This window comes from Phasianus colchicus, chromosome 12 (genome assembly GCF_987193195.1).
Source record: "Phasianus colchicus chromosome 12, bPhaCol1.hap1.1, whole genome shotgun sequence".
In the NCBI taxonomy this organism is placed as follows: Eukaryota; Metazoa; Chordata; class Aves; order Galliformes; family Phasianidae; genus Phasianus; species Phasianus colchicus.
This window is the reverse complement of record NC_143447.1, coordinates 2216282-2239378: the sequence shown is the minus strand read 5'-3', so window position 1 is coordinate 2239378 and position 23097 is coordinate 2216282. Positions and strand designations below refer to the sequence as shown.

At 42.6% G+C, this 23097-nt stretch overlaps 1 protein-coding gene across 7 annotated transcripts in view; it reads right to left on the bottom strand.

Moving 5' to 3' along the window:
• Positions 1 to 23097, bottom strand: part of NEO1 (neogenin 1) — a 178392-nt gene that overhangs the window by 57467 nt on the left and 97828 nt on the right. For all 7 annotated transcript variants that reach the window (XM_090148621.1, XM_090148627.1, XM_090148623.1 and 4 more), the window contains exons 6-7: positions 12146 to 12300; positions 11068 to 11188 (exon numbers count right to left, since the gene is read on the bottom strand). In XM_090148621.1, coding sequence (XP_090004747.1) covers positions 11068 to 11188; positions 12146 to 12300 — 276 coding nt within the window. The remainder of the gene's footprint in view (positions 1 to 11067; positions 11189 to 12145; positions 12301 to 23097) is intronic.

Here is a 23097-nt window from a genome sequence, read left to right as displayed (position 1 = left end):
GAAATGCTCCATCAGGATTCTTTCTAATGCAGTGAGAACACTGACAATTGGCAGTTGGTTTCAATACAGAAATTAGGCAAATTTCAATGCATATTATTAAAAAATGAAAGCCATCTTTAATTGTTAGATTTATTTAATTCCCATACGGTATGAGAAACATAGGCTTCTTTGGGATATATTGTCAACACAGCTGGGAAAATATGAGACACCAGAAGCAAGTCTTCTCCTAGGTTCAGCTATTCAACCTCACAAATCCTATTACACATGCAACCAAACTGAAAGCCAATCCTTTTTTCTTTTTCTCCAAATAACATTCAGCTGTCCCTGATATTACTGTATAATTTAGCAACTCTGAAATATTAGCAACCAATTAAGACCATATCCATACGTTTGTTCCCTCCCTCTGGTGTGAAACTGACACAATCTGATATTTTCCTGTACAACATGAAGCTAGGATCACTTACAAATTAAGGCTACTTCTGTCAATCTTCACAGCCTTGTTTGTGAATAATAATGGAACTGCCCTCAGAGGTCATAACAGATATCAAGCCAGAGCTCATTCTTCCTATTATCCTCTTCACCTTAAAAAGAATCATCAAAAAACCCTAAAAACAACCACCTTTGCAACACAGAGAAAGCCCTCTCCACTTCCAGCTGATGTTTTTCACCACGATAACTTTTGTTTTCATCCAACACCTACAGGCCAGTAGCAGGGAAACAGCCACCGCCACTTCACACCTGGAGATGGGCACATCGAACGCACTCTCCTCTGCTGAACATCAGTTCAGAGCGGCACACAGTTCTGGTTTCAGGCAATATGGATTGCTGACAGCACGTCAGCTGGTAAGGCAGCTGATAAAAACAACAGTTGTATACAATGAAAGGGGATAAACAGGAAAGGAAATTGGTGGATGTGGTAAGTGATATTAGAGGAAGTTATTTGTGTCTATTAGACATTCAGGCGTCAAAAAAACCAAAGCTTTAGCTATTGAACTGAGAAGCTCTATATGTTCAAGCTAACCTGGAAGAATGATTTAACACAAGAGATCAAACCCTCTCATCCTCTTCCACCGTTGTCCAAGCTCAACTACTGCCTGACCAGCGATGCTCAGGTGTCGTACAGCACCTTTCTATTTCTCTCCACTTGTTCTGGGTTATAATAGATACAGGATAGATAAAGGGTAGGAACATCTATTAATATCTGTTGAGTGTTCCTCAAAACGCAGCAGAGCTTTTTGCTACTGCAAGCTCTGTCTGCCTGCACCTAATATTTCCTATGAACTGCCCCTCTTTACAATATGACATATAATTTCTTTGAACACAAGTGCCTTTTAATCATTAATTTTACTCATAATAAAACTAAAGAGCTGATACATCGCCCAACTGCAATCACCACGACCTGTATTTCATAGTTACAGAACATCCTGAGTTGGAAGGGACCCACAAGGATCACTGAGTTCAACTCCCCTACTCGTGCAGAGCACACCCAGATGTAAGAAGTCACGGAGCAGTCCATCTCATCTGCATTTCCTCATGAGCTTTCAAATTTCTGTGCCAAGTCAACTGTAAATACGGTCATAAAATAAGAAATGAAAACGAATAAGCACAATCAAAGCATCCTATAAACTCTGCAATGCCTTCCTGCTTTCACCATGCACCGACAAATATTAATCTATTACTAATTTAAGCTAAATTAGAGCAATTCATTTGCAGTACACGCCAGCTTTAAACATGAATAGTCCACCGAATGCGAGAACTAGTTTGGGCTCTATTTTTAATTCAAATGTGAGAAGTTTGGGGTGTGCATCAATGAGTTGGACTTCCCAAAAGAACCACACCTAAGTGGGGACCTTGAAAAGGGTCATTTCTTAACGGGGATGGAAGCAAGGAAGGAATCTAACTGAATTAAAACTTCTTTCCGCAACGCTGAACATACATGCAGCCATGAGCAGCAATAGTGGTGATTTTCATGGAGGAAGACTAGCTAAGCAATGTAAATTAAAATCAAAATTAACATGAAGAAAAGGCTTCCAGCATTAAAGAGGAGAACATACTGCTATGTTTACAGAAAATTAGCAATAAAGTGTACACAGCCAGTAGCAAAATATTCCCATGCTTTGGCTTTGGTTTTACAAAACACTGTCTGAAGTCAGTTTGAGCTTTCAGATGCTGTTTACGTTCCTCAAGCACAATTTTCAAAATGAGCCTTACAAGCTGTTCAGCTATCATTCAGACGGAGCCATTTTGATATTTTCAGACAGGGACTGAGACAGCAAGTTTGGAAATCATTCCCCTACTTTTAACACAGCACTGTCATCGTTTTTAAGAACTTCATTATGCACGCAGTAGTGGGGTCAGATCTGCTGCATTCATTGCTGTTGGGGTTTTTATCTACAGGACCCTGGGGTTTTTTTTTCATTTAAAAAAATGATGATTTATGCATGCACATGTTTTTATATATGTAGATATGTGTGCATACAGAAGAACAGAGCTCACGTGCAGTGCTGTATGAGGAAATGCCTTGGATTTTATAACACGATAACTGCCCTTGAGCAGCCCAATTATGCTAAATGGCATACATCACAGAGAAGCTATCTAGCTCAAATATCATAACCCCATAACATTCTGTCCTGTCTTCTAAATCTAAAAAACAATTTTTGACAAAGCGTGACAAACTCTGTTTGAATGGGGGTGCTCTCATTAAACAGCCTTAAGGTCTGCTGAATGAAAACCCACACAGCTACGTGTTGATACAGGACAGACAAATGTGGGATCCCTCCAGAGGATAGGCAATCCCCCTGCTAGCCCTGTCCCTAGGGATCCCCACCTCAGAGGAGTTTCTCTCCTCCTGCTTTTTGCATTCTCTCCCCATGCAGGCCCCAGCAGTCTCCCAATCCCCCCCCAGGTTCTGAGCCAGCAGCAGTGGGTGCACGAGGCACGGAGCAGCTGTCAGGGCTCATTACTTTGCTCTTATCCCCGGAGATCTGCAATCCAATTTTTGAGTACTTTTTCTTCTTTGCAGAAAATCTGAATTCCTGGCTACCAGGGCTTGCAGCTCAGTTTCAATCCACAAATCATTTCTTCTCTGCTAGACTTCTGAACACCACTCACGGAACCACAGGGACCCCTTCTGATTTTCCTTGCATTAAGACACATAAAATTGTACCAGACAGAAAGAACACAAAGACACTTCTTTTATGAGTGAAAAAGTAGAACAAGTTTCAGGAAGAATACCCGATGGAGCCCTTCCCTTTGATTCAGATGGCTTTTTTTCCTTCTTGCTCTGACATTTCATCCGCAATAACCTGCGTGTTTTCTAAGTTCCTCCACAGTCTCAGCTCTGTAACTACAAGGATTGACAAAATATTTACAGTATCACCTTGAAAACAATACTAAACACTCCTGATTCACAGCATGCGGCTGCATACAAAATACTTTTTAAATTATCTTTTTAAGATGTGAAAGAGCCTGAGAGGTTGCATTTGATATCTGTGAAATCACCCCAAATAGGTCCTGAACACGAGAGCTGCCTCGGGGCTCGAACCAGGCAAAGGGCAGCCATCAAATTTATGTTACTGCTTATACATGGAAAATACCCAAAAGTACAACTTTTTCGAGTCAGAGCACAAACAAGCCTGTTGGTGCCAATTTTTGTATTTCTTTCAGCAGAAGCCAACATTTATCAAAAAGAAATGGCATTTACCTCCTACGACAGAATAATGGAACCCACAGACACGGAAAATGTGGAGTATTTCATATATCTTGATTTACATAAGGCTTTGGACTTTGCCTCTCAGGACACTTCCAAAAACAAGCAAATACGTTCCAGATGAGGCTGCTACAAAAGTGGATTCATAACCACTTTTAGTTGGAAAAAATCACCCTCAGAACAGTTCTCAATGCTTCAGTGTCAAAACGAGAAGTGATACTGAGCTTGGATGTATGGGAGGGTATGCAGGCTTCTATATGATTCAATACATATACTTTTAGTTTGACTTTTTTTTTTTTCTTTAACCAGCCCAGATGATAGCTTAGAGAAATACTTGTGATATTTATATGAATGCAAAGCCAGGAGGGCTGCAAGCACACTGAAGGGCATGTTTAGAATTTCAAAGCATGTTGTCAAAGTGGAGAAACAGCCTGAAAACAGCAAAGATTCGTCACTCGACAAGTTAAGCAAAAAGGGATCTTATGTCTGTGATAACAGATCACAAGCTGAGATGAGCCCACAGTGATGCAGAGAGGAAAAAAGAAAAAAAAAAGAAGGGAGCAATCATCCTCTGAAGGAGAGTTACAAGCTGGAAGACAGAAAAGCAAGTTGAAGAGTTGAAGCAAGAGAGGTTAAGCTTAGAAATTAAAACATATCCAGTCTCTACTTTCTGTGATAATTTAAAGACTTTGAGAAGCCTGCCCCAAAATTCAGGCTTATTTTCCCCATCCCTGGCATCAGTCAAGTGCACAGAGAGCAGTGGTGTCTCCTGGCATGCAATTCTACATGGCTGTGCTTTCAATCACTGCAGCGGTCAGCCGTAATAAAAATTACTTCCCGTAGTGTTAAATATGATGCTGTGAATCAAAAGCGTTCTCTCCCAAGATCAGAACATTTGCCATGAGAAGCACTAACACTTACTTCTCTGTGTTCTTCTGTCTTAGCAAGTGCACGGAAATCCTGTCTTTCAGCAATAAAACACACTGCCTTGAGCAATGCACTGACAGCTTTTTATTTTAAGTAGTAGACCTCCTTGATGTATTGCTTCCTCTTTTGGGGAACATTTGTTGCAGAGACTGCAAGCTGCTTCAATGTCACCTGTTTTTCTGTGCCTGAATCATTGCTTGCAGATTCAAAAACTCAGAGAGCCTTAACAAATAACATTCTGAATTGTGCTGTTTATATTTCATGGTTGAAGAGTCAGCACACTCCATCTGTATAAAGGATCCTCCTTCACAGAGAAGTTACATCCGAGTTTTGACTACTGAGAATGTGAAAATCCAGCCAAAGCTAGAGCTCTTCTCAACCAGCATTGAGCTGCTGGAGCTGAAATAGTTTGTGAGCATCCGGAATCCGGTGGCTGGGAAATCTTGAGTCTGGGTCAGCCTGAAGGAACCTCCATCAAAAACGCCACTGCAGCATAGAAATGTACTTCTGGCACAGCCCCAGCTGAAACGCGCCGACTCCAGAAAACACAGGCTGTGTTTCTGATGTTCTCCACCATGCTGCAGGTCAGGCAAGCCCCAACCCCTACCAGGAGTGCTGTAACCTCACATGCATTGCTATGAGACTTCAGAGAGCTCGTGGCCAAAAGCTGGCAGAAAAGTATCAGCACGACATGAAATTATTCATACAGCAGTAGTCCTGCACAGAATTCAATTACACAAAGAGAATACGAATTTTAAGTCAATAAATGATGTCTTCAAAACTCTCTGAGAATTAAGATTCACATAAGGCAATTCAGTGGAGGAATTAATATCACACAGTGCAACCCGAGTGGTGGTACACTTTCATCAAATTTGGTTTTCAGCATCAAACTGTGCCTCCAATAGCACACTTTCAAATTTCTCATAAGGAGATCAGCAGAAAAATACATACTACTAAATAGTCCTAATTTGACTTAAGAATATAAACAAAGATAAATGGGGCTGTTCACACCTCTCAGACTGATGCTTTCTGAATAATAGAATACTACTAGCAAGAAGAGATCACAAGAGACGACCCCTGCTTGAACCAGAGACATCCTGGATGAGGTTGCTCAGGGTCTCCTTTAGGTATTGTCTACAACAGCTCCAGGAATGGAGGTTTCACAGCCTTCAGGGCTCCTGGCAGCCACTTCTGCAGCCTGTGAGGTCCCTCTCTCTACTCCTCCCAGTCGGCTGCACAACCTGCAAACTGCCTGAGGCTGTTCTCTGCCCATCATCCCATCACAGATAATGACAGAAAACCCTCTCCATCCCAGTATTAAGACCCAAAAATGCCTTCACACCACTGGCTATGATGCTGAGAGCCTGCTGGGGCAGGCAGCCCAGCACATGGCACTGCCCAGCCCTCCAGGCCAGATTTCTCATTCAGCTGCAGACATGCTATGGGAGATTGTGTATAGGATATATCCACTCCTCTCCTTTCGACCACGTGGTCAACCATTTCACCTTAGGGGGTTGTCAAAACAGTCAGGGGCAATCTGCCCTTGGTAATCCATGCTGGATTTTCCCAGTCATCAGTATCTCCTTTATTTACCCTCAACATCCAGAGGGATTTGTCCCCAAAGTTTCCTCAAAACAGCTCTACTTTCAGCTGATGTCTTAGTTCCATCCCTGCACACATCCAGGCAACATCCCTCAGTTTTCTGTGTTAGCTTCCAACTTCTAAGTACTTTCTTTCTTTGTTCCTACTCAATTTGGAGCTCCTTCTTCATCCCTTGTTGCTCTCCTGGCCACGTAAATCTCCTAGCAGAATGCTTTGCCCTGAAGTCCAAAGATGTAATTCTGCTACTTGTTTTGCCCACTTCTCCTACAAGCCCAAATTCAAGCATCTCATGATGGCTGCTACCAAGTCTGCTCTGAGCTCTGTAATTGCACTTATCCTTTTCCGTCCCAGAAAGGCAGGCCCAACACATCACCACCACTGCTCATCTAGTCAGACACAGATAAATTTGCATCAAAAAATCTTTCAATAAGCCCCAGAACCCCCCTGCGTGTGCTGCCACATCACCAAGCTGCCTTTCCAGCACATAATACATGGTGAAGGATAACTCCATAAACCCTAAGGGCTGCAATCATGAGACTTTCTCCAGTTGTGTAAAGAAGTCTTCATCTATCACTTTCTCTCGATTATTTGGTCAGACTGATATTAGCTTTTTTTTTTTATTTTTAGATGCGTGAAAATGTTGCCCTTCCACGTTCTGATCCTTACACAGAAATTGTTGACTGGCTCACCATCCTCTCCAAAACAAGGCTGTAAGTGTTCGTGTCAGTCAGCACACACAGCACAAGTATCATGCTTGCTTCTTCACCCTCCATCCTGTGAAGCTATCCCGATGCATCTCTGCAATCCCAATGGCCTCACAGCTCTGCGTCTCCATGCAGACTCCTCAATTTCTCCTCCATGCTAGTAAGATTAATTCACATGCAGAACATCCTTTCTTGGCTATGGACTGTTTTTCAAGGAAATCTGAAGTTTAAAGAGATGGGAAGTTCCAGTATAAACAACTGTGGTGTGGCACACAACTGGATACCGGCACCATTCAACTCACTCCATTGAGGACCTCAGGCCTGTCCAACCCCCAAAGATGGCAGAGAATGGCAGACGCCAACTTTTGCAATGCAGAAGTACGAATTCACTCAGTGCACTATGCTTACTTCGGAATTTTGAAGATGATGAATTGCATCTCAACTCATGTTTTGAAACCGTTCTCTAAATAACATGGCATATTTGTTTACAGTCAATGATTTTTCTTTATACAGCACTCAATAATCACTCCTTTTTTTGGTGCCTGAGTACTTGTCAAACGCCCATCACACGGGGGTGACAGGGAACCATCTGCCTCCCTCCCCAGAGGCACCTCCTTTTACTTACTGCCACCTGTTCTTTTTTCAATTCCCAATCGGCAACTCTCAGCAACGCCAGCTCCATTGGAAAAGGCCAGGCTACAGGTCCTGCCTGAATTTTTCAGTCTTGTCACTAGTATTTAACCTCCACAACGAAAACCCAAATGTATCCATTACTGAGGTTCTCACAGCCACAAGTTCACACAAAATAATGCTGTAAAAAGGACAACAGGAAATAGCTTTGTTATGATTCAGCGAGCATGTTAGCATCCATACATTGGAAAACTGATGAGGTCAGATTGTGACCCACCAGAGAATAATCATTACTTTCAAAACAGAAATCAGGTAGAAATTCCCTGTCTTTAGGTAGTTGTCTTCTAAACTTATTGGCAGAACTACAGAATTTGAAAATAAAGCAGCCACTCCAGTGAGCCTTCAGATGGCCCTCGTGTCTATTGCCAGTCAGTTCTGTTATGATTTTCCATTAATCCCCTCTGCATACATTGCAAGCTTTTCAGAATTCCACACAAATACAAAACAAACCAACCCAAAAGAAACTTGTGCCTGACCAACAATTGTCTGCATGCACACAGCTCTGGGTCACTATGTTATATGAAGAATCAAAACAGTGCTTCCTCTGAAGCCAGTGTTTAAATACTGAAAGCCTCTTGTTACAGCAGAGAAGCATATTATGTATTTTATGCCTACTATATTTAAAAATGATGCTACCACCGAAGACTGAAGACAATATAATGTGATATTCTACTTCCAGACACTCAGCAGCCCTTCCAGCAGGCGACAGCAGCCCTCCAGGCAGCACAAACCAACACGAGTCGATTTCTAAATGAAGGTTCAGGATGAAACACAGAAAAGACAATTAAGACCTGATCCAATATGCAAAGTGCAAATGGAGAACACTTTCATTGGTTTAATTCTATTTAACCTTTTTCAGACCATCTCCCTCAGAGCCTGAGTGCCTTTTCCAACTGCTTGCATTCACCCCCACGGCAGCCAAACGTCGTCTTCCTCGCTGGCAATTATATCATAATCAATGCTGTACTCCATTTATAGATGCCCACAAATAGTCTCGGTCCATTTCTTCAACATAAAGAATTCATGTGGCCTGGCTGTGGGACAAACCGTAAGGCTTCTACTTTCTAATACAAATTTACTTTATTAAAGGTCGACTTGACAAGGCAACTGAGAGAGCTATTACCTGCATGTAAACAGTCCAGATGTTTCCCAGTTCCATTTAGGAAGGAGAAAACAGAACAGAAAGGGAAGGGACAGCCTGCTAACTGGGAAGAATAACTTCAGCGAAAACATAATCAACATTTCTTCACTGAAATTACTTTTCAAATCGCCAAGGCAGCTAATTCTCATCATCAGGTGTGGAATTCAAGAAAAATAGATTTCTGATTTAATGATCGAAGTATGCAGAATCTTTTTTGTTCAACTTAGTGGGTTTTATTTCTATACCAAGCTAGATGTTGTGAAAGAACTGAAGTATATATCCTGCTTTCACTCTCCCTGAGTTATCTTTCCATCTTCACCGTTCACATATTGTGACAAGGTGCTAAAATAAGATCTCAAATATCCATTTTTTCTTTGACTGAATATATCGTACCACTTTTCATACATCAGGACTGAATAAGACACAGCATATTCATGCCTAATTACATGACTTGTTATGTCACTATTCAATAGCAAAAAAAAAATAAATGTACTTTCAGTGATGTACCATGTGATCATCTCTACTGCTGGAGAGCAACAACTAATATGCATCAGCGTTACACTGGGAGTGCATTGTTAAAAACACTGCAGGCCATGTAAGAGAATAATTTGACTTCTTGGGTGCATTTTTACACCTAATACGAGACTCCATCAACACTGCATCCATAATCCTTTGGCAGCATGCAAAAGAAAAAGGACAGCATTATAAGGCACAGTCCTTTAGTATAACAGGACAGGTTGCCAGAGTAGAACAGGAAGGAGAAACCATTGGGCATAAAACAGGGGGAGGGAAAGGAAGAAGAGTGAGACCACAGGAACTAAAATAATAACAGTAACAATCATTTATAAACCACTATTGGGAACTGGGTAAAAGTAGAAACTTTGGCAGGGCTTCAAAACCCAGGTACATTAATTATTCAATATTTTTCAAACTCAAAAAAATATGGAATAATGCTTCCGCCTGAATGATTTGGAAACCACTCAGGTGATTCATACATATAGCAGAAATAAAATTACTTTTAATAATTTTTCTGGCAACGTGGTGACAGTAGGCCATTGCTGGATCCAGCCACCCAGCACCACTGGGAGGTCAGAATCCCAGGGCTGTGAGTATTCAAGCTGCTGAATCCAGTTTCGCTCCCCACGTTGTTGTTGAAATACATGCATGTCCTCAGCCATCAATGAAACATACCCGTATCCAAAGCAGAATTCAGAAGAAGTTAGAAGTGCACAACTACTGTACAGAACAACCAGACAAGAAATGAAAAATCTCTCTTTATGGCACACTCGTAACAGTTTACTCTCTGTACGTTGAATGCCAATACCAGGTCTAGCAGCTTCACATCTGTTAAAATTTCAAGAGTGAAGTTTTATCATGCCTCTGATCAGACCTAGGTGCTAAATCTTTCCATCCAAAAGCTTTGTGGTAAATGGAGAAACACACAAGAAGCTGTAATTTTGAAACAGCATCCAAAAAAAACGGAGCAGCATTGAGTAGAAAATGTACACCATTAGTATTTTCTTGTCTGACTTATTTTCTTTGTCACTCTTACTACTGTTTTTCCACCTTATGTTCTTATAAACTATTTTCAAGAGCAATGTGACCTGAAAGATCAAAGCAAGCTGATGCTACAGTACTACCAATTTTTGTGGAAGGCAGTACCTCTTTTACCATAACAATAATTATCCTCTTTTAACATTTGAAATATGTAATGCAGGAAATTGCACGTTTCAGTAACAAAAAGGTGAGCATTATTAGTAATTCCACTTACTGGAGCACAGTAACAAATATTTCTCTTCAGTTGCAGCTACACCTCAACAAACTGTTGTGCAGTCACAGCCTGCCAAAATGACACAGCTCACTCCTACTTTATTTCGTTTTCAACTGGTAGTAGAAAAAAGCTCCTAACATTGGAATGACTTTGGTGTAGAATACTTCATTTGTTGTGTGCTCCATAAGGACTTTTTTTCAGTTTTGTAATTGCAGTGATAGTTTTCCATTTGGATATTTTTCAAAATCTCAGCATACAATTAATTTTTCAGATTTATGGCTGTGGTTTCTTAATGCACCAAGTATTTCCAAGACAAATTTCAAAATGCAAGGTGAGCCCTGCAGAACCCTTCAGTTCTCCTAAGTAACTGTAAGTGCGTGGTGAGATGACACTGAATCCCTCAGATGATTCAAAAAATCCCCCTAGTGGAGCTGAGTTACAGATAACGTGTCATGCAGAAAAGGCCCCCTGCAATTGTTCCCCCCTCCATCCTTAGGCACTAAAACATCACTGTTTATCTTACCGAGGTCCAGTATTATCAGCTGGGCTCCAGCCTGTGCATTTCCAACATCATTTTCTGCAATGCACTGATAGAATCCTTCATCTGATTTCACCAGACCCAATACTTGCAGATTATGTTCTTTCTGAGGAGCAAAGGATAAATGCAACATTTAAAAATGTTTTGCAATTGCAAAAACAATGGTGTTTTATCACACATTTCTATGATAGGAGAAACTCCTGAACAGTAAAATACAGAAGTGTATTTTGAGTTCCCGTCAGATTTCATCTCTTTTACACTGAATCCTCAAATTATACAGCATCAAAAAGCAGCAGAAGCTCCTACTAATGGCTATCATTTTCTAGCATCACATATCACTGGCAAGTCATAACATTCCCACAGCCATTTTTATGATATTTTAAGAACTGAACATAACCACATAACTCACTGTTACAATTCTACAACCTCAGGTATACATAATTATACAGCCATTAAGTTCTAAGCTATGCCTCAGTAATGACTTTCACTACATCTAAAATTCCCCACCCGAAGCACCGGTGTGCCAAAACTCACGATCCACAACTCGGTTCTATTTATATTTAAATTCCTGTTTGAAATTGTAATTTTCATCAATCACAGCTGACTGTAGCAAACCCAGTCGGTGTTCACAGTGAGCTCACATTTCAACAGGTGCAACCAACAATTTGTGTTTTGTCATCATGCATGCCCCTGTCTCTCACGGAAAGCCTAAGCTATCAAGAAACAGACTCAGACAATATCAGCTGCATATTTCAGTGTTTCAGCAAAATGACTGAATTACAGAGCACTGCAGAATTCGAGCAACTAATTAATTCTTCCAGGCTTCAACATGGATAGAATGAAAATAGGAAGCTGGTACTGTGAAAAGGCTTGGCTTCCACACATATGTATCATGGAACCATAGGATCACTGAGTTTGGAAAGGCTTCCAAGATCATCCAGTCCAATAGTCCACCTAGCACCAATATTTCCCACTAAGCCACGTTCCTCAGTATGACATCTAAATCACAGGACTAAGAGTCAAGTCAGTAGCTTACAGTGCCCAAGACTGACTACACACTTACAACGATTTTGAAGTAGTCACTTGGAATCACCACGTCTCCGTTCTTGACCCACTTCACAGTTGGAGTAGGTTTTCCAGTCACTTCACACTCAAAGACAATGTCCATAGATTCATGAGCATAAATGTTTGCAGGTCGCTTCAGAAACTCAGGAGGAACTGAAAATAAAACAGAAGACAGACAAGAGATGGCGTTACTACATACAAAAGGCAAAACTACGTAATAAAGACTTCTTAAAACCAATGGACATAAAACCAAGATGAAACTTTCCTCGAATACCGACTGCTTTGAGTCATGTGTTACAGGCAGGTGTGACCAGCAATATGTATTCAGTAAATCAGAAAGGTTCTTCCTGTAAGAACATACAACACAAAGCTGTCACCTCCAGGTGTTGGCTGCTTTTAAAAACGATTTTATATTCAGAATGAGATGAACTGAACTCAAGAACTTTAAAAGCCATAAAATCTCAACAAAGCCTTTGGTAACACAATCCCCAAAGCACCCAGTGCACAGGTATGGCCAAAACCTTTGGAGAAAAGTGTGCCATGAAGGAGCATCTGGCTGTGCATGAGGACTCGAAGCTTCTGCAGCTCGGTGGGAGGAAGAATTGCTGTCTGCAGGCACACAGAATTTGAATACCAGCTACTATGAAGAATGTGCACAAATTTATTTGTTTTTATTAAACTCGCTGACATGAGGGCAATTTGCTGACTTACGTTGGCGGGTCTGATTGTTTAAGTTCCAGAAGAGTGAAAAGCAGCCTCTGCCCTTTAATATTTATCAACCAAAGTCAATACAGAAGGGCTACGGAGTTCAGGCAAATACTCTGCACACTTCACTTATCAGTGGTGTTTATCTCATGCTAGGGAATAAGAAATCCTACTTTGTGCTGGATTCTGCCTACGGAATGATCCATTTTCCTTCTGGTAAAGGTTGGTAGGTGGATTTAATTTCTTTCAAATCAGAAAGCTGGAGACAAGCTGCTCTCCCAAAACCTCATAGTTCAGGTTACAAATTATATAGGAGAACATTTAAATATGAAAATATTTACCTCTGGAGTAGGAAGATGACTTAGCTGTCAGACACACGTAAACCTACACCAGAAACTACGGGAGGATGGTACACATTTACTGCTTGAACTCTTTCACATAGAAGCCCTTCTGCCTGTGGCTTCCAACCCACCCAGAAACCCATTTCCAGAAATTTACCAAAGCTGCCATTAACTGCTTGGAATGATTCAGGTACTTTTGTACCCACCATCTACATCAGATGGCTGCCACGACCATAACCTTGAGTTTAGTCATGACGAAACTGGGGCTAATTATTCTTTTATTTCAAATTTCTGTTCTTCCCTGACATTTTTACTGTGCGTGAGCTGTGCTTCTTCTCTGCTCCTGTCCCACCTCCCAGCCTTTATTTGGCCAGCCCAACGAGCCCTGTGTGCACAGGCTGTTCTGGTACCCATCACCCACACCACCCTCAGTCACCCCCTGTGTTTGCTCAGGTCTGTGCTAATCCTTGCAGCCCACAGGTGATTTGCATGTTGTCTCAGACATGCAAATCACCACAGACTTGAAAAACCAGCACGAACACTGTTATTACTACGGCAAACATCTTGCCCAACTCATCTCTTTCCTGGATGCACCATGCTGATCTCTGAGCCAGCCTATGGCAGATCACTGCCCTCTCATCTTCAGCATTTTTAACTAATGAGTAATCTTGGCCCAGTCTGTTTTATCAGCGCTCTCGTTTCCTTTCCCTCTCTCTACACAGAGATATACAACACACTCCAATTTCTGAAGAGCCTCCATGACTGCAAAATAGGAGCAGAACAGTTGGAAGCATTTCCCCATGAAGGATTAACATTCCTATTTTCTTAGCAGTCTTCTCAAAGTGACACTAATTCTTCAGCTAATGTATTAAATTTACAGGAATCCTAACAGACACAAGCTAGCAACATTCACCATCAAAAGTAAACAACTTGTTTAGAAAGAACAATCCATCTAATGATGTCAGAAGACACAAACTGCTGTACGTAGCAGCTCTGCCATGAAACTCAATGATGACAAGGGGCACACGTAACAAGTTCTATAAAATCAGCTGCGGTGCTTGCTACAAAATACAGCTGCTCAAGATGGCCTTTGCTAGGGTTACTTTATCAAAAGTACTATGATGTAAATCACTTTTAACTAAACGGTGTAATGAAGACATCCAGAATCCCTCATGTATCTTCAGCATCTGGCACTGCTTCCACTTGGGGCATCGTGCACAAGTGGGTCCCAGTACTGAATCACAAGATCTGCCACAAAAACACGAGTTGATCCAGACATCCTATCATCCACTCTCAAATATTTTTTATGAAGGAGTTGAATTTTAAATATTATTTTTTCAAAATGGCTTTGCTTTTCTGGCTTACGGAGAAAATGCCAAGCTATTTACAGAGGGAAAACAACACGAGAAGAGCTCTCTTCCTTTATTATTATCCTTTATTTTCTCATTAATGAATTACAAAAGTGCATTTTAAAGGCATTTTTTAGTTTAACTACGTCAGTGTTTAGTATTCACATCAATTAACACAATGCAAGTGCAGATGTTTGTGGTAGAGAAGTTCAATTGATAACCAGAGAGCAAATGAGCCAATTACCATATAAAATAAGATTTGTAATGGAAGATTATGTGTCCCGGTACCAAACAGACAATTAAACTTCAAAGAAGGCTTGGCAGCTCAGCCTACTCCTCTATCCCTCTCAATGGCAACAGACAAACGGCGACTGGCTTGTGTGATGCTCGCAGCATTCCATGTACAGCACAGCACCCTAGGAGCCTCAGCACAAGGCATCTGCCTCCCTTTGTAGACAGAGGGATGGAGGAGAAGCAAAAGGCAGCACAGGGCTGCAGCTCTCCTTTGGTGCTTGTGCACCAGCACGACCCAACACAAAGAAAAATGCTGTTACGAGCGGGTTAATTTTTAAATGGTCAAGTGTTAGACACCTCCGAGTAAATGTGAGGAATATTAAAGAAGCACCAGCTATGCTGAGCCTTACAGAAAGGCTGCTTCCTCAAATGTCTTTTCACTGGTCAGCGGCTCTCTCTCATTAAGGCAGAAAGAGAACAATTTGGTGGCCTTCGGGGCTGCAGTCGAAAGAATCTATTTTCAATTGAGCCATCTGTACTGCTGCAAATGAGAGGGAAATTAATTACACCCATTCCTCCTCTCCAGCCCTCAAAAAGCTCTGCTTTCAGGCTTACAAGCGCGGATGGAAGAACAAAGGTTCCTAGCTTCACAACCTATCTTCAAACGCGAAGCCAGAAATGTGAAAGAAGCAAGAAAAGGCAAAGCTCAAGTTCTGCACCATTAGAAAACTCAGTGCTTTCTGCTTGCTTAGTTACAAGTGCAGCGAAATCTCTCCCACAATACTCACGTTGCAGTGCTGCTGATTCAGGCAGTCGCTCATTTTCATGTGCCTTACTCCCTCCCCACAGCCAAACCATCCCATTCTGCCCCAGGAGGAGGAAAATATCAATGTGGCAAAGTCGTATTTGCTGATAGTGGGCGAGCTAAGAAAGCCATGCAGAGGCAGAGCAGTGGTGTGAAGTATGAAGGTCAGTTAGGCCTTCCTAGCAAGAAAATAATACAAAAATACTCTAGGAATCTAACCTCCTTTAAAAAGAATCCCTAAACGAACCAGGCATTCTGTGCCTGCGTCCCTCAGACAGGCAGCTGAACTGCCATCACTTCCTCATAGGCACAGAACACGACCAGTGTAAGAACAGACTCATCTGGGTGCAGCAGAAACCAAGATTGCAAACTTGGTTTGCAAGGACTTGCTTGTTTTTAAACAACCACTAATAATGCTGTTTGGCACAAGTGTAGCATCACGCACAAAAAACACACACACACACAGTCAACTGCAAGAAACAGAGGTCTCTATTGCATCGTGTGGCTGTCCTCCATCACAGGCTGCAGCACCACAGGACTGAGGTGCAGCATCACACTTCCAAATAGCAGTGGATGAGGACAGGAATGAAGCAGTCACTGCTGCCTCCTCAGCCACACAGAATCACAGAATCACAGAACTGCCAGGGTTGGAAGGGACCTCAAGGATCATGAAGCTCCAACCCCCTGCCACACGCAGGGTGACCAATCATCCCACCTAATGCTAGACCAGGCTGCCCAGGGCCCCATCCAACCTGGCCTTGAACACCTCCAGGGATGGGGCATCCACAACCTCTCTGGGCAGCTGTTCCAGCACCTCACCACTCTCTCTGTAAAGAATTTCCCCTCCAGCTGCCCCAGTGCACAAAAATTAGGAGAGTGTTCTCTGAGATTCTCTCTTTGCTTTCTTAGATATACACCCGTGCAAACAACTCAAGGGTTTCTCTATCCATCAATGCTCACCATTCAAACACAAAAGCAATTTCAGAATCAAGCTATTCCTGCACACTCCACATATGGATACACAAACAAAGCAGAATAGATCCTTCTTTACAGTGTATCTCTGACGAATCACTCCTTAAGCACTGGTGCTCAAATGCCTTCAATTCTGTAACCACGCTTGGATGGATAGAGTGGGTACATCCCAATCTTGCTGTGTTCTGTTCAGAATAAGCAGCATTTCAATTGTGGATGCCACATCCCTGCAGGCATTCAAGGCCAGGCTGGATGTGGCTCTGGGCAGCCTGGTCTGCTGGTTGGCGACCTGCACATAACAGGGGGTTGGAACCAGATGATCGTTGTGGTCCTTTTCAACCCAGACCATTCTGTGATTCTATGAATCAGCATTTCAAATGATAAGACCAGAGGAGTTTTAACCTCTCCTTCTGGGAGGACAAGATATTGTTAGGCAAATCCTATTTCGGAATCCTTACAAAGTTAACATTAATTTTAAGAACAGCAGGTTTGTTTATGGCAGGATGTAACTGGAGCGCCATGATGACAACGCTAATCCATTCAGCAGCACCTGAATCAATATTAACATGCTTAGTGGTACCACTGCACTACACAGACCTTCTCCAGAGCAACCAGCCCAGTGGCCAACTACAGCTCACACTTCTGCAGACAGCACCCTTCCATTTTAGTAAGACATTTGAAAAACTGTTTTGCTGTAAATTCACCAAACCAGCAGCTATTTCAGCAGGTAGCTCCCTCTCAGAGCCAGGCCATACAGCATTGCTTCGGTGCTTGGGTTAAGTTCGGTTTTAAAGTTAACCAGAGAGAAAACTGCATTACAGTCACAGTGCGTTCTACCTCAGCTAATTGCACGTTCCTTGGCCAGTTAGCTGAAACCAACTAATTTCTGCCAGCCAATTGCCACGACACAGCAGGCAGACTTTGATGGAAACGTTTTAAATTATTTGCATTAGCATATTGCTTAGGAGCACCCAGGGAGCAGACCCATTACATTAAAAACAAAGGCAAGTGGTTTAAGTATCACACACAATGCAAACAATTAAATAAGAGAAATTAAAGATAAATTGTAATGTTGAATTATTAAGGAGAGAGCAATCCACTCTGTTATGTTTTACATTCACCTAAGTCTACAAGAAAGTCTCCTGATTGTGGTATTAAAGAGTAATTACAAACTACTTAGGAAGCCTAATGGCCTTCTAAAGACGCTTTGTTTCCAATATGATGACTGCTCCAAAATGACATCCTCCACCTCCTGCCACTTCCTGCCCAACGCAAAGACCACGCACAGACTGAAGCCTGACAGTAGAATTTCAGCTCTCTGTTCATTCTACTTTATTACAAATCATAGAATCACAGAGCAGTTTGGGTTGGAAGGGACTTCAAGGACCATGGAGCTCCAACCCCCTGCTGCATGCAGGGCTGCCAGCCTCCATATCCAATAGCAGACCAGGCTGCCAGGACCCCATCCCACCCAACCCAGCGGCCTCCAGGGATGGGCCATCACAACCTCTCTGGGCAGCCTGCTCCAAATGAGCTGGTTTCCTTGGATCATACCACAGAACAAGAGGATAAACTATATTTAAAACAGAACTGGGAAATTATTAATTTTCTTTCTCACAAATGGCAAAGGTATATGGATAAGTACTTGATAGGAAAAAAAATAGAAAAAAGATTTGAAGCCTCGGAAAGGCAGAAGTCTTCCCAAGCTCTGCACAGGGCTGTCATGTCCTTAAAACACACTTAATATGCAGCTGGAAAATTTGCACAGCAAACCAAAGCTGACAAAATGGAACTTTTTAAACAAATAGTCACAGAAGAGAAAACTGTCAAATGAATTGAAGAAAAATCAGCGTACCAAGACACGAAGAGACGATAAAAATGTAAACTAGTACATGCACAGCATGTGCTACTGTATGAAAGCCAAAGTTTATGAGCAGAGACTGCAGTCAGAAGAAGACACTTTCTGTGGCTGTGACATAAGTAGCTTGCTCCAAAAGTAACGCTTCCTATTTATTCCCATGAAAACTAATGCATACAAAGAGCACAATATCTCTATTTGACAGAGCAAATTCTCAGCTACAAAACACTCTTTTTCAGCACAGTCATCACCATTAGCCAATTCACGTGGATAAGTTATGGAGACGCTGGTCAACTCATGGTGTGACAGTGGAGCATGGCCATCTGGAATGTGGCTTGTCCTTCACGTCACCACTGCTGAAACGCACCACTCACCCCTCACTGTGCTCACATCCACTGCTTGGTCCTCAGAAACATTCCCCAAGCATCAGTGAATGTCAATAGGTGCCATTTTTTCCACATGGAGGAATTCAGTTTCACACCTTTGCTCCATCCACACTTCCACGCCAGACACCATTCTGTCAGTGTGTCCCTCTGGTGCCATCTGTCACACAGCAACGACACGGAACGGGACGCTGGCTGGGAGGTTCAACCTGCACTGCCATACCACCAACATCCAGCTCTGACACTGTGGGCCAACATAATAAAATACGAGGTATAACTTTCAGAGCAGCCCTCGCATCACCTCTTCTAACCTTGTAAGACAGTGAAAGCAAGTATTTGTTTTTAAGAAGCAAATGACTGATGGTGTTTTTGTCTTAGGCAATCAAAGCAAACGTGCCACGAGAACAACACTATGCTATACATGGGATGCTCACCAGCCTGCCTACTCTATTCCTTTTTTAAAGCAGAAGGCAGGAAAGAGAGACCAACTATTTTTACATTCTAGAAGTGCCATCTCTGGTGGACTATCTTAAACCAGTCAGATTCTGCTCACCAGCTGGAAGGGCACAAATGAGCACTCAATATTCCTCCTCGCGTGGCTGGGCTGGCGCTTTGCAACTTCCTTTTGGAAACTGCTAAAGCATGAAATATTCTTCAGAGGCCAGCCCCTAAATGAACGTTTTGGAAGAGGTAGAAACTAAAAAAAAAACCAACAAAACCATTAAATGATATTACATCTACTGAGAAATCAGATGAGGGTGAATAGTACAGAACAATTACAATGTAAAATTATCTTGATCAATTGGAAAAGAAGAATAAAAACGTCAGGATAAAATTCAATAAATGTGTATTTCTTCTTCAGAGAGAAATAATAAACTGTACATTTATGGAATGGAAAATTATAGCAGTAACCTTTGCAGACAAAGGCCTCAGAAACAAGGATTTTACCAGAGATCATAAATATGACCATGACCTGAGCATGACTTCAAAATCCCACCGGCATGAGAAGAAGTGAGCACGCAGGCAGCACTTCCTGAGATTCCTCTTCCATCCAACACCCAGCAATCCTCAGCTGGCCCTGCACCCTGAGTGCCATATTTCAAGGCAAACATGGACTCTGATTTACAAGAAAGCTTTGTGAATGATCAATGACTCAGAAAATTGGCTCTAAAAGAAAAATGGAAGCCCTGGTTTTGGTTATTGGAGCAAAGGCAAGGCTAAGCAATAATATAATCGGAGACCTCAAATAGCTGGAGAGCTTAACACGTCAATACTTGCTGTAACAGAAAAATCAGATGTGTTTACAAATGTCATCTCTTGCACAGGGAGAGCTCTCACACAGGAGTACATCTAGAGCCCTGCGCTATTCTGAAAATGGTAACACTCAAAACAATGCATTGCAAGGCTGTGAGATGTGAGCTTGGCACCTCGATTTGGATAGCTATGGAGATACATATCCACAAGCAGAATATTTGGTCTGGGAATATTTCCAGGTGCAGGAACACACAGCAAGTGCTGAGCATGCCGTATACACTAGCAGTACTTTCCTTTGTATTTCTCACTTGTGGGGTGCCTTTGCAGTTGCAGACCAATTCAGGATGGTAACTGTATGCTGGCATTAAGGCTTCGCCAAGATTGCAATATCACCCACACCACTCTTAATCCCATCCCTATAAAGGTAAGTGCAAAAACTGGCCATGGCTGTCAGCTGATCTGTTTGGCAACAGCAGGATGCGATTAGAAATTAAACCGTCATATCTAACCGGCATCTGCAGATGCAGCATCTGCTTTGCAGGGCTTTCAAAGTCACTGTGCTCTGATAGCTTGTGAACAAAGGTTGCTTATCAGTAGGACGCATCCAACAACAAAGAAACCCAGCAAAGGTTGCACAGTGCCACACAGCACCAACCGCAGGTATCAAGGAAACAATTGTGAGAAGAGCGAAAGCGTAAGCACAATACAGCTCCAGACATTCTCTTTGCTGATAGGAATCCCTGCAGGAGGGATTTCTTGAGAAAGAAGAGCTGCCTTTGGGTTTGTTAGTCCTTGCCTGCCCTCACTGCCGTCTGCTTGCAGGGAAGCCATCAGCAGCCCCAACACGCACCACATTAAGTTCCAAACTTCAATGTCACTCCCTGAGAAAATTCACGAGCTGCTACGTTTTCTGAAGACTTGCATATTATAACCTCAGTACTTTATGCTTGTGCAAGGCCAGGCAGTTTAGAGCCCACTGTCATGCAAGCAGAGTTAGAACTACCTTTAACTGCACATGTTGCTTTGCACTATGCTGAATGGCACTTGCTGTTTTACTGCTTCACTCCTTGCACAACAAGGCAGTTCTGCAGCATTCAATCCTACAACCCCACTCCACTCCAAACCAACAGCAGTGTTTACCACAACACAGCCCTCCTTTCCCAAGGATTCACAAAAATGCTGAACAGCATCCACAGTTTCCCAGACTTCCCTTGAAAGCCTTAAAAACCCGATGTCACATTGACCAAATATCTTCTGTCTGATTTCTTTCAGACTGATTAGCCAACTTAAGTGATAGGTTACACACAACACGCAGGATTTCACACTTAAACTCCTTGAGAAATGTTGAGTGAATGCCATCTGGTCGGGATGATTTGTTACTGTTCACTTTGTGGATTTGCTCTGAGATGCATCTCACTAGCTCTGCAGCTGCAGGTAGCTTCTCTAACATGCCTGCTTGCTTACAGAAAGAAAATAAAACAGAAGCTTCCAGCTCTGCAAAGCACATGGATATCCAGACTTCACTTTTCTGCTTCAGGCCATCTTCTCACCCCCTTCTCTTCGTGTTCAGTCATCTGTTGACCCCGTACCTTCTTTGACAGGCTTCCCATCTCTGACAGGCTTGAAATTAATGCATTAGATTTCTAAGTTATTAGCAGATATTTCCTCAAAAGGTCTGTACTATTTTACTTGCATATAGATGCTTTTTGCTTACCCTACTGTGAACACATTTACGGTTGGTAGGGTTTTTCCGGCATTGTTTCAGACAGACATTTTGCATTCACAACCCTCACACAGTGCCTTGAACAACCGCCATGCCACCTGCCAACCTTCCTAACATATCCACTGACAACAAGGTGTTACACCTCCCCTCATCTCTGAACTTGTGCCATTTGGACAGGGGTCGGTTGGGTCACAGTAGAAGAATAGGCATCAGAAAACCAACACTGCTGGGCTCAACTCATTAAGCAAATCAAGGAAGAACGGGGTTTAGCCAGGAAATTGCTACCTGTACCACCAAACCTGACCCACCCCAAAGGGGGTGCAGTGGAGCCCAGTCCTCCTTCTGACCAGCCTGTCTTGGGCTCTGCAGCAGCAGCTCAGCTCCAACACACAACAGCTTCTTTTGGGGAATGCTGCTCCTGTGTAGCTCCTGCCCAAGCTCAGCTTGCCCCAACTCGCTTGGTGTGTGCCTCAGCTGATCTTCCCCACTCCCCTGAATGACACAAATAGCAGAAGAACATGCAAACCTCACTAGGTCAGCATTCAGGCAAGCATTTGAGAAAGCATGCTGTGTTATCTTAAAAGCAGTATAACATTCCTTGTTTCATACAGATCAAAACCAACCAGGAGGAGCTCCAGACCACCTCATATAGATCCACAGCTGGACAATCAGCACAACCCAGTACTACAGCTGACCAACCTGCATAAGAACAATGTGAAGCAGTGCAACTGGGAAAGCAACACAGCTGGTAAAGGTTTCCTTTCAGGTAGCAGAACAACAGCACATAGGCACACTATGTGCCTGGCATCCTGCTTGCAAGATAATGCAGATATAAAGAAAAATAACTGAATGTAACCCCTGCAAATATCAGCCACAAGGATAAATAACGATAGAGGCATTTTTTGTTCTACAAGAATTTTCTGTATTTTGTAAATTTCCCTGAAAAAAACTATTTAGCTGCCAATGAAACTGGCAAGCCACTGATGATGAAAACTTTAAAAACCACAATGGTAGTCCTATGGCATGAGTCCTATGGCCATGTGTAATGGCCGGTGCCTGGGTCAGTTACTGGTCAGTTATCCTCGGGAAACCCAGCCCCTTGAGCTGTAAAACAGGAACAGGGAGAAGAGAAACCCCCACGCAACTCAGGAGGAAACAGCAACCTGCTGCTCCACCTGGGCTGCCACAAGTCCACGGGACCCACCTGAGGATGCTGAGGGAGCTGTTGGAAGTGCTCACCAAGCCGCTCTTCATCATATGTCAGCAGTCCTGGTCAGTGGGGGAGGTCCCAGATGACTGGAGGCTGTCAGTGTGACAGCCATCTAC